This window comes from Leucopleurus acutus (assembly GCF_964270905.1).
Source record: "Leucopleurus acutus genome assembly, chromosome: 3".
In the NCBI taxonomy this organism is placed as follows: Eukaryota; Metazoa; Chordata; class Mammalia; order Artiodactyla; family Delphinidae; genus Leucopleurus; species Leucopleurus acutus.
Window position 1 is genome coordinate 64,102,520 of NC_139145.1, and position 11,891 is coordinate 64,114,410.

Sequence of the window (11,891 nt, forward strand, 5' to 3'; positions counted from 1 at the left end):
GTTGCTCTGCAGCAATGTGGGATCTTCCTGGACCAGGGCTCGAACCCGTGTCCCCTGCATTGGCAGGCGTATTCTTAACCATTGTGCCACCATGGAAACCCATTTCCTTTGATTTTGTAAGCTTCCCACTTGTCCCTACATGACAATGCCTAACAAAATGTATCTTTATGGAAGGCTCACACCCACGTTTCTAACTGACATTTTGTTCTTTCAACACTATCACCCTGCAGTTGCCAAACACCTAAGAATACGTTTACATGTCACTCAGAGACCTCTCCCTCCTTATGTCTACATGAACAGAAAAAAAAGCAAAACTCCTTTACAAATGCCAACCCCACCCTAAGTCCAAGTACTCCAAGTGTCGAAATTTCCTGCCTCAGCCCTGGCACCGCCATGCTCGGAACACCCATAGAGTCTCACCATTACCTTTGCACCACCACCGAGGAAAGACAGTGGGCTAACAGCAACCAAAACCCACGGCCACTTCATCCACCTACGCCATTAGGATCCCTCGGGAATTTTCACATTTATATTTGCTAAGTATTTGCGCCGATCTGAGCTATCAAATGCATGTGGACTCTTTGGAACTAATCATATCTTGGAATAAAACCTCTAAGAGGAAAAAAGTCCAAATATATTTTACTAGCTACTTCTTATGGTAAAACCTAGAATAACCCAAAGCTTTGAGAAGTAGCTTTTCCATCCAGGGTCAATGAAAAGGTTTCTAAAATGTATGGTTCAATTTCTATAGTAATAAAAGAAATGGATTCTAAAGTAAACTTATAATACCATTTCACACATGCTACATAAGCAAACCACTTAAAAACTGTAACACCCGGGACTTCCCTGGTGGCCCAGTGGTTGAGATTCCACGCTTCCACTGCAGGGGGCACGGGTTCCATCCCTGGTCGGGAACTAATATCCCACACGCTGCAAGGCACGGCCAAAAAAGTAACACCCAACAAGTGTAATCTTACTCCTGAAGATTTATTGTAAGTAAAAAGACAAGACTGTGTAAAGAACTGGAAAATGAGGGCTTCCCTGGTGGCGCAGTGGTTGAGAGTCCGCCTGCCAATGCAGGGGACACGGGTTCATGCCCCGGTCCAGGAAGATCCCACATGCCGTGGAGCGGCTGGGCCCGTGAGCCATGGCCGCTGAGCCTGCGCGTCCGGAGCCTGTGCTCCGCAACGGTAGAGGCCACAACAGTGAGAGGCCCCCGTACCGAAAAAAAAAAAAAAAAAGAACTGGAAAATGTTCATACCCTATTGAGCAAAAAAACAGAACATTTTTTACCTATATATTCAGCAAAGACTAAAAAAAAATACATGCTAATACCCAGTGTGAAGTCTCTTAGGGGAGATGGGGGTCATCAGCTCTGACCATGGCTCCCTCCAGCGTGTAAAGCTGAGGCCAGGAGAGGTGCTGTCACATGCAGCACAGTGGGCCTCCCCTAACTCCTGCTAAGGGCAGGGCTGCAGTGAGGGAGACATGGTCTTAGCAAGGCATACACACGCATGTGGAAATGCCTGCTCACAATAAAAAGTTACAGGTCCACAGGCTAGAGTGGACATCCTCTCATACCCATCTGGCATACACGGGGGACTGTACCTAGAAGATAAATTTCTAGATTCGTACGATGGGTATTGGTGGACAATGGGTATTTTAAAAGTTGATACACATCACCCAATTGCTCTCCAAAAAGGTTATATTACTTGACACTCCGACCTCTTCACTTTCCATCTCCCACATCACAACTGCACTTCCCTCCTCACCAGCTTAGACTCCAAAGTCCAATGTTTTGACCCTCCCTTGCACACATCCTTAGTTTCCTTGCCCCCTGTTCCTCCACTGCATTCATCTGCCAAAAGTTCAGCCCTTGTTAACAGCTCATACAACTCAAAAACAAAAAAAACAAACAACCCATTCAAAACCTGGGCTGAAGACCTAAGTAGACCTTTCTCCAAAGAAGACATACAGATGGCCAACAGGCACATGAAAAGATGCTCAACATCACTAATTATTAGAGAAATGCAAATCAAAACTACAATGAGGTATCACCTCACACCAGTTAAGAATGGCCACCATGAAACCTACAAATAACAAATGCTGGAGAGGGTGTGGAGAAAACGAAACCTTCCTACACTGTTAGTGGGAATGTAAATTGGTGCAGCCACTATGGAAAACAGTTTGGAGGTTCCTCAAAAAAACTAAAAATAGAGTTGCCATATGATCCAGCAATCCCACTCCTGAGCGTATATCAGGACAAAACTATAATTCAAAAAGATACATGCATCCCCCGATGTTCACTGCAGCACTATTTACAATAGTCAAGACATGGAAACAACGTAAATGTCCACTGACAGAGGAATGGACAAAGAAGATGTGGTACATATATACAATGGAATATTACTCAGCCATAAGAAAGAGTGAAATAATGCCATTTGCAACAACATGGATGGACCTAGAGATTATCATACTAAGTGAAGTAAGTCAGAAAGAGAAAGACAAATATCATATGCTATCACTTATATGTGGAATCTAAAATACAACATAAATGAACCCATCCACGAAACAGAAAAAGACTCACAGACATAGAGGACAGACTTGTGGTTGCCAAGGAAGAAGGGGGTGGGGGAGGGATAGACTGGGAGTTTGTGTTTAGTAGACGCAAACTATTACATGGAGAGTGGATAAACAACAAGGTCCTACTGTACAGCACAGGGATATCCTGTGATAAACCATAATAGAAAAGAATATGAAAAAGAATATGTGTGTGTGTGTGTGCACATGCAGGCGTGTATATAGCTGAACCACCATACAGCAGAAATTAACACAACATTGTAAATCAACTATACTTCAATAAAATAAATTAAAAACAAAAAAAGGTCAGCCCTTGTTAAGCCCAACCCTGCACGTACTCCAAGCCTGTGCCCAAGCAGCTGAACATGGCTGGACAAAACACACAAGATCTTCACCTTAAATGTTTGCCCATAAATCTCCAGTGACACTGAGAACTGCCCAGCAACGGCCCACATTTCACAGTTCCTTCACTGTCTTAGTCTCTAAGAGGACTATTTCATGCCTTTTCCTATTTTTCCAGATCTCCAACACTCCTCCCTCCCACTCCGACTCATTCTCAACTGATGACCTCACTAAAAAAACAGAAGCAATCAGAAGAGAAAACTACCTCTTCTTCCCAAGGCGAACGTGGCAACCTACCTGCATCTGTACACATACACTCAGCCTTCCTTCCTATCACCATGGAGGTACCACGCCTGCACCTCCACCTGCCCTCTTTTGCCGATCCAGGACAATTATCCCCTCTGACAGCTCTCAAACTGTTATCCCCAGCCTGAACTCTGACCTCATATCACCAACTGCTGATCCAATATTGCCACTGGGGTGACTAGTAAGTATCTCAAACCTGACATGTCCAAAATGGAATTCTTAATTCCCTACCCTGCTCTCCACTCCACTTTCCCCAGCCAAGTAAATGGTACCGGTGGCACCACCAAAACCTTGGGATCATCCTTGACCCTCTCCTTCCCCCACATCCAATCTAACAGCAAGTCTGGACTGTTCTATCTTTAAAATAAATGAGAAATCCTGCGTTTCTCTCCACATACCACTGCTTCCCCCATAGTCTCTCACCATCTCTTGCCTAGCCTATCACATGGCAACACATACATTCTGCCTGCTGCCACTCTTGCCCTTCTACCATCTGTTCACAGCAGAACAGCCAGGGTGATCTTTTTAGAACATAAACTGCATCATGGCACTTCTCTGCCTGAAACCCTCCAAGGGCTTTTCTTCACAGAATAAAATCCAAACTCCCTGCACGGCAACAAGGCTCCAGTGCTCTGGCCCCTCCCTCTCTTCAGCCTCTTCTCCTTTCTGTCCACTCCAGAAACGGGCCCCCTGGCTCTTCCTCAATCACACCAAGATCACTCCTGCTCCAGGAGTTTGGTACTTGCTGTCTCTCCCCCAGAAATGCTCTTCCTTCGGTCTTCACATGCTCAGCTCCCTCACATTACTCAGGCCTCAGATGTCCCCTCCCCAGAGAGGCCTTTCCAGCCCCCTCCATCTTAAATAGTGTGCTCACCCCTCCGTCACTCCCCATCCCAATATCCTACTTTATTCTCCCTCATGACTTCATCACTACATGAAACTATATTATTTGTTCATTTGTTTATTGTCTATCTTCTCTGCTAGAAAGGGAGCTACATGAGCTTAGAATAGTGCCTGGCACAGAGAAGGGGCTTAATAAATATCTGGTAATGAATATTGCTTTTACAATAAAAATTAAACTACTTTAAAAAAATTTAACTGCGTGCACAATTGCCACATTGTGAATAAACTATACATATGGAGAAAGACTAGAAGAGAATAGGTAAAAAGATGGAAGTAGTTGCAATGGGAAAATTTTTATTTTTATTTCCCGTCGTATTTTAATGTTTTATATCATTGCTTTATAATTTTAAAAAATACCTTTTCTGTATTGAAAAATAAATGAAAGATAAGTGAGGATCCATCAATGCCAAAGGGTCATCACTCTAAACATTAGTTGCAAAAAAGGGAAAAGCAGCCCTGACACCTGGGAGCTGGCCTGGACTGCCACCTAGGCCTCCAAGTTGCTAGGAGCCAAACCCAAACCTAGGCCTTGGTGCTGAACAGCAACAGCAACATCAGACAAGGCCACTCTGTCACCATGAAGGATTAGGACAAAAATATAACCACTCTTGTAATGATTATTGTAATCATGACAATAATGTAATGCGGAGTATCACAGATATCACTCTGCAATGATATCTCAACACAAACAAAATGTGAACATTGTCCAAATCACAAAACACCAAGCACCCGCCTCTCCTGGCTAATGAGTGACTGCTGCTTCTTTACCAGTTTCAGCTTTGGCCCCACTTTAGTCCATTCTCCCTCTAGGTAAGATTTATTAAAATAGTGAATCATAGAAGAGCCCATTTGCAGACAGCATCCAACCCAGAGCAAAGCTCTGATCCTTAAAGACTCCAAAATCACCAACACCAGCCCAAATCCGGTAGTAAGTCTTTCCAACACCGTCTTCCTGAGATGCCCCACGGTTCCCTATGGCGTGCACTCTTCCTCACCGCAACAAGCAATAAGCCTAACTTGTTCAGCTATTGGTATGTTCCTGGTGGTCTTTGGCTGGTGGGCACTGACACTTGTCATGACATCAGTTGCCACTACAGGCCATTACATGCAGAAGTCATAGGAGCCTGGCTAGAAAACCAACCGCAGGATATAATATCAGTGCTGGTTCTCTGAATACGTTCCCTGACATCAGCTGATCTTCTTGTCGTCTGCCTCTTTCTCCTAAAAGGTGAGTGAAGGGGGTGGGGGGGGAAAGCCAAGAAAATTAAGTGTCCTGGTGAATAACGTTACACTTAATCAAGGACACCCTGCACAGCTTCCCTTCCCCCCACCATTTCCGAAAGTACCCTGAGCACAAGGTTAGAGTGGGGCTGGATGACTGACTCATGGGCAGAGTCTGAGGCAACACTACTCAAGTACTTTAAGCCACATGTTCAAGCCCAATAAATTAGCCCAGGCTTAAAGAAGTCAGGCTGTACACATGTAAGACTTTTAATAAGCTTGGAAAATGCTACCTAGAGCTTATGCACAAGCTTACTGTACCAATGGGATTCCCTGCCACCAGCCACAGAGTGCTAAGCCCCTGACAAGAGCCATCAAGCATGTGGGGCAGCAGGGACAAGGAGTTGGCTTGGTCCAGGTTTCCTCAGGAGCTGGAGACACAGCAGAAGGCTGGTAGCCAGATGGATGGAGACCAGAATAGGGCATGCGGCACAGTGGAGCCAACGGCATTTACTAGGAAAACATGTCAAGGTTTCTTTGGTGGAAATCTGGTCCTCAGATACCCTTCCAGAAACAAGCAAACACTGTAATCAATGTCTGCATTTATCAAATGCTTGTTTGTACCCAGAACTGTGTTATGTACAATAGACAGTTATTTAAGCCAACAGGATCTCTGCCTTCTAGATGCTGACACCTAATATAAATAAAAACAATAAATCTGTCCAGAGGATTATCAAACTAACCGAACAAACATGGAATAGTCTAAAGCACTGACCTTATATAAATGCAATGGAGTAAGAACTGATGGGAGATGACTCTCTAAACAGGGTGGGGCCCTAATGGAACAGTTTCCCTGTTAAGGCTGAATCACAAAGGCAGGGACCAGCTTTTAAGAAAAGCTTCAGGACTTCCCTGGTGGCGCAGTGGTTAAGAATCCGCCTGCCAATGCAGGGGACATAGGTTCGAGCCCTGGTCCGGAAATATCCCACATGCCGCGGAGTAACTAAGCCCGTGCACCACAACTACTGAGCCTGCGCTCTAGAGCCTGTGAGCCACAACTACTGAAGCCCACGCGCCTAGAGCCCATGCTCCGCAACAAAAGAAGCCATGCAATGAGAAGCCCGCGCACCGCAACGAAGAGTAGCCCCCGCTCACCACAACTAGAGAAAGCCCGCGCGCAGCAACGAAGACCCAACACAGCCATAAATAAATAAATAAATAAATAAATTTATTAAAAAGAAAGAAAGAAAAGCTTCAAGGGCTGGCTATTGGGCTTGCAGAAAATGAGCCAATCTGAGAAGAGGGTGCAGCTTGGGAGATGATTTAGAGACAGAAATGCAACTATAAGGAGAAAGAAAACTTGACAACCATCCAAGAAAAGTAGGGGAAATCAGTCAAGCAGGTGTATGTTTCTCAACCGCTTTTACTCATGTCCCCTTCTGATCAGTATAAAAAGCTCACACTCTCTGTTAATGTTATTCAAGATTTGAAAGGAAATTAAATCTCCTAACCAACACCAAATCAGGGCAATAGTGGTTTCAGAATCTGATTTTCCAAATCACACAAATCACCCTCTTCCCCTAGAGCTGAGACTCACCCAGTTGGGTGGTAGCAGCTGTCAACAAGGAAGGAGTAACTATCACTGAATTCTTAAGGAAGAAAGGATTTGGATCTTGGACCCACAGGGCACCGGACAACCAGTAGTATTAAAAGAGTTACAGGGCTTCCCTGGTGGTGCAGTGGTTGACAGTCCGCCTGCCGATGCAGGGGACACGGGTTCGTGCCCCGGTCCGGGAAGATCCCACATGCCGCGGAGCGGCTGGGCCCATGAGCCATGGCCGCTGAGCCTGCGCGTCCGGAGCCTGTGCTCCGCAACGGGAGAGGCCACAGCAGTGAGACGCCCGCGTATCGCAAAAAAAAAAAAAAAAAAGAGTTACAGCCTAAGGTGACAAAAATAGACCATGGCACAAGCAGGAATATGTAATAATTACCTGATTAAAATTTTTGAAAGAGAACTCTTTGTAGATGGCATCTCTCTCACTTAATTCCGACCATCCTGCTGCTTTAAGGTCAAGTATAACTTGGTTCCTCTCCTCTGCTGTCAACCAGTGAGCATCTGCTGACTATGAAAAGAACACATTTAATACCTGAAATGTAGAGGTTTGGTTAAATTCAAATAAATTTACTGCTCTTTACCTTATGTAGAGAGGTGGAAAAAAGTCTTAAGGGCAACAACTTCTAACCATCTTTGATTACTTTGTTCTCAAAATACACAATTCTCAAAAAACAAGGCTAGCTCTGTACAGAATCAGCTGTCTCCATTGTATGTGGGTTTATCACCCCTTACACATGCCTCAAACTTTACAATTCAGCTTCTCTGGTTTATTACAGACACAGCTGAGATCAACCATTTGTCCATCTTACCAAAGATCATCACCAAAGGCCAGCACTCCAGGACTTGAGAAACTGCGGCAAACACACCCACCCAAGGAAACCCTGCAAGTCCGTTGTCAGAACGAGGATTGGAACCCAGGGCTCTAAACTCCTGGTCTACTGCTCTTTGGATGGTCCCACAGCACCTTAGCAGCCTTCAGTCCTTACTCACATGAGTCTCAACTATCTGGGTTCACCATCCCCTTTCAACTGTAATGAAAACCAATCCTCAAAGAGGAAAAATCAAATGCACATTTACAGGGGATTTTGTATAATAACCTCTGGGTGTCCACAGACCCTCTGGACTACAGGTAAAAAGCCCCTGCTTTAGTGGAACGAGTTTTCTCAGAAACACCAGTAAGACAAACTCCCTCAACTGTCTGGCCAGAGCGCTGCCCAGTCAGAAGCACTTGTGCGCAACTGTCCACCTTGTTCCTACTCATCCTGGTGATGACGTTCCCAAATCCGGAATTCTATTGGTTAACAGGTCCACACTTTCCATGCTATTAGTTTTTTAACTGAAAGAACTCTAAGCAGCATGTCAGACAGAAGATAAGGATACTCTAGGAGAAGTCAGAAGAGCTATGCTCTCGCTCTGGCATAAATGCCCACCAGTACCTCCTGTCTTCCCTACATGCAGGGTTACTATCGTCTCAGATGAGGGAGGGACTGGCACCCAGAAAGACTGAACTAATGTGAGGGCTCCTTATCAAAGGGCAACCGGGGGCTGAGCTGTATCCTCTGCCATGAAACTTCAACTCATTCCCACTTCAGAAATCCTACAACCCTTTATCATTGACATCAATGTAATTAAGAAGGCAAAGTAAGTAACCTTAAAGACAACTTATTCTACGAGGAGGACAAAAGGATGCTAATGAGTCAATTTTCTAGTTTCTCTTCCTTGCTAGGCCAGCTACCCTTCCCTACAACTAACAAAAGAGAAAGTGAGAATACCTCTTAATTAAATAAAAACATTTAAAGGCTTGTTATCAAAAACCATTTACTATTAAGAACCAATGTATCGATTAGCTTTACAATGACAGCTCTGAAAAACTTCACATAAAGACCTGCTACAGGAAACAAGCTAAAATTTTTATTAAATAAATATTTTAACTCAACTCAAACTATTTTGGAATCACTGAGTAGCTGCAAAGAAAACTATTAACCATGTTGTGGGCAATGCAGCAGTCACCCGGAGTCTGCGGAGCACACTCTGAGCTGTTTTCCTCCACCCTCTCCACCATCCACATCCCCAGTGAGGTCAATGTGTGCTCACCACAGATGTCTGCCTAGGAATAGGGACCGTGTTCAGGACTGTGAAATGAAGTCACTTCACCTACATAACACAAATGGTCCCCTTGGGGACATACCCTCTGCAGAACCCTTTGTGGTGGACTTTCTTTTTTTTTTCCTGTGGGAGGTGTGGGGAGCGACAGGGGAAAGCATAGAATTTGGAGAGCAACCTTGATTCGAAGCCTAGCTTTGTTACTTTCAGCTGTGGGTGCTGAATAAATCACTTAGCCTCTCACTGAGTAGCAGCGTTCTACAGTGGGGATGTTACAGTATCCACCTGCCCAGATTTTTTTAAAGGTTTAAAGAGATCTTAAGTGTGAAGGCATCCAGCAGAGAGTCTGGCATGTGGCAGCCACTCCAATCGCGGCTGTTTATTCATCCCTCCCCAAACCCCACAATTTTACTTGATCACCAGCACCCTAGACACAGGTGTGCCTTGGGACACGCCTAGGTGACAGTAAGCACTCATCTTGCGTTCTCACCTTAATGGCCACAAAACAGAGTGCTCATCTTCTCCGTCATCGAGTTATTTTACATTTCTTCTATTAAAGAATTTCAAACTGCCAAATGGGCTCTGGCAAGCAATCTAAGAAAATGAAATGGTGAGTTTAATGCAGTATTTTCCCACTAGGTGGTGCTGCAAGTTAAAACTTTCCCTCAAGTTAACTTACCCCCCAATATGTTAACTTCTAAAGCGGGGAAACGGACGGGACGCCCCTCGGAAGAGGAAAGAATCAATGTGCAACCAAAAAAATAATTTATTGGTAATTCCTCAAAAAAATTAACACCAAGGCAAATGAGTTAATTCAACATTCAGTGCCCCGTTCAGAGCCGAGACGGAGACGGTGCCTGCTCTCACCGAGCGCACAATCTAGAGGACCCAACGCCACCTTAATCACATGAAGAGTCCCTAACCGTGAAATATTTTCACAACTACTTTTCGTATTCACTTTTTTTTTTTTAACGAAAGTCGTCCTGGTTTGTTTTCCGGTTGGCAATTTCGTAGGCTACGACGGAATTCTAGGCCAAGGGAAAACTGTCAGATGCTGCGGCCACCCTTGTCTCAGACCAGCGCGTCGGGCAGGTGCCAGGTGCCCAAACGTGCCTACCCAAAGTCCCAGCCCGAAGGCCCGGCCCACTTCGGGTCCTGCGCCGGTCCCTCCGCCCCTCGGCCGGCACGGCGGGGCCTCACCCTCCTCCCGCACCGCGAGCCCTCGGCACTCACCATGGCCGCGAGGCTCTGGCTCCTGCCCCGCAGCGCCGCGAACCAACGCCGCGTCGCCCCTCGCGCCCCCAGCGCCGCAGCCATAATCTCTGGCCGAGGGCTGCCCGGCGCGCTGCCTGACCGCCCCTGCCCGAAGTCAGGGGCCGAGCCGGCAGCTCCCAGCCACGGCCCAGGACTTCCCGCACAACCCGGCCCCGCGCCGCGCAGGCCCAGACGCGGACCTGCCCCGGAAGGCCCCCAGATGCTACAATGGCCGGCGACGCTGCTGGCACCTAGGCGGACGCGCGGCAGGCCCCCGGCAGGCCTCCGCAGGCCCAGTTGCTGTCAACCCCGGCTCTGCGGCCCGTCCTCGTCATCCCTGCCCAGTGCCGGGTTTCCCGCCTGTGCGAGAGCGGTAGGCGTGCTGGCGAGGCGATGAGGATGGACCTCCGCCTCGCTCTTCGGTGTCCGGGCCTCGGGTTGTCGCCGACCGTCTGACCGCACTGGGCTCTTCTGGACGGTGGGGCAAACAGTCCGCGCAGGCGGGAGGACGTCGCGGGCAGGGGCAGGAACAGATGAGCTGCAGAGGGGCGGGGGGTGATTGGGGACCACTCCCCTCTGCTCGCGGTTGAGTGAACCATAGTGATCCGCATAAGGGCCTTATAAGGCAGGGGGCCGCCGGTTGGAAAGTGAGCTCTGCTCTGTTATTACTTAGCTGCCAATGCTCTGGGCAAACTGGCTCATCTGTCTTTGCCTAGATAAAATAATTTGGAAAACCTAGCTCATAGTGCTCTCTAGAAGGTAGCACACGCACGGTACACAGGCACCTCGGAGATACATGTGGACAGATTTAGATAAATTTTTTTATATATTTAGTTTTCGATAAAAGGAGTAGTCTTTTTTATATTTGTATTAGTATTTTATTCTCTTACCATTCCTTTTTTTGCCTTTTTTTCTTTTTGAGGTGTAATTCACATACCATAAAATTCACCCTTTAAAGTGTACAATTCAGTGGTTTTTAGTATATGCACTTGTATCTTTTTTTACTAAATAGTTTAAGCAAATTAATAATATAAGCAGTTTTGCAGAGGACATAGCAATACACTCGAATATCTTTTTAAAACGAGTCAATTTTAAGTTCAACTTAGCAGTTGCTAGCATTTGGCTTTATTTCTCATGTGGACTTGGAAAATATAAAGCCTTTTTACCCAAAATAGTCTAAAATTCAGACTCATGGCCCAGCCCATCTTCTTCCCTTTTGCCCACTTGATGAAAACTCAGCAGAGCAATCTTGCTGTAGACCTTCATCAGATGTCAGTGATCTCAAGGCATTTATCTAAGACATTCTAGTTTCCTTTGCCTGATGCCTTAGGTGGACAGAGGCAGGGGTTGGAATTAAAAATTGTATTTCCAATATTTACTTTGGGTTTTTAGGATCATGAAAAATGCTATAGAAACTTGCTCATTAAAGTGAGAACTGAGAAAGGAACTGGTAGTTGTGAGGTAACAAGTTGGAGACCCCTCATCATTTTCAGTAGTTTGCTTTCATCATTTTCCTTCCCTAACACACTGTACGAGACTGTGGCATGTCAGCTCTAGTCATGAAAGC

At 46.0% G+C, this 11,891-nt stretch overlaps 1 protein-coding gene across 1 annotated transcript in view; it reads right to left on the reverse strand.

Annotated features, from left to right (window-relative positions):
- PCBD2 (pterin-4 alpha-carbinolamine dehydratase 2) overlaps positions 1-10,491 on the reverse strand; it is a 50,132-nt gene extending 39,641 nt beyond the window's left edge. Inside the window, exons 1-2 of the mRNA XM_082835187.1 lie at positions 10,304-10,491; positions 7,344-7,475 (exon numbers count right to left, since the gene is read on the reverse strand). Of these exons, the coding sequence (XP_082691313.1) occupies positions 7,344-7,475; positions 10,304-10,387 (216 nt within the window). The 5' untranslated portion in view covers positions 10,388-10,491. The remainder of the gene's footprint in view (positions 1-7,343; positions 7,476-10,303) is intronic.
- Between the last annotated feature and the right edge of the window lie 1,400 nt (positions 10,492-11,891).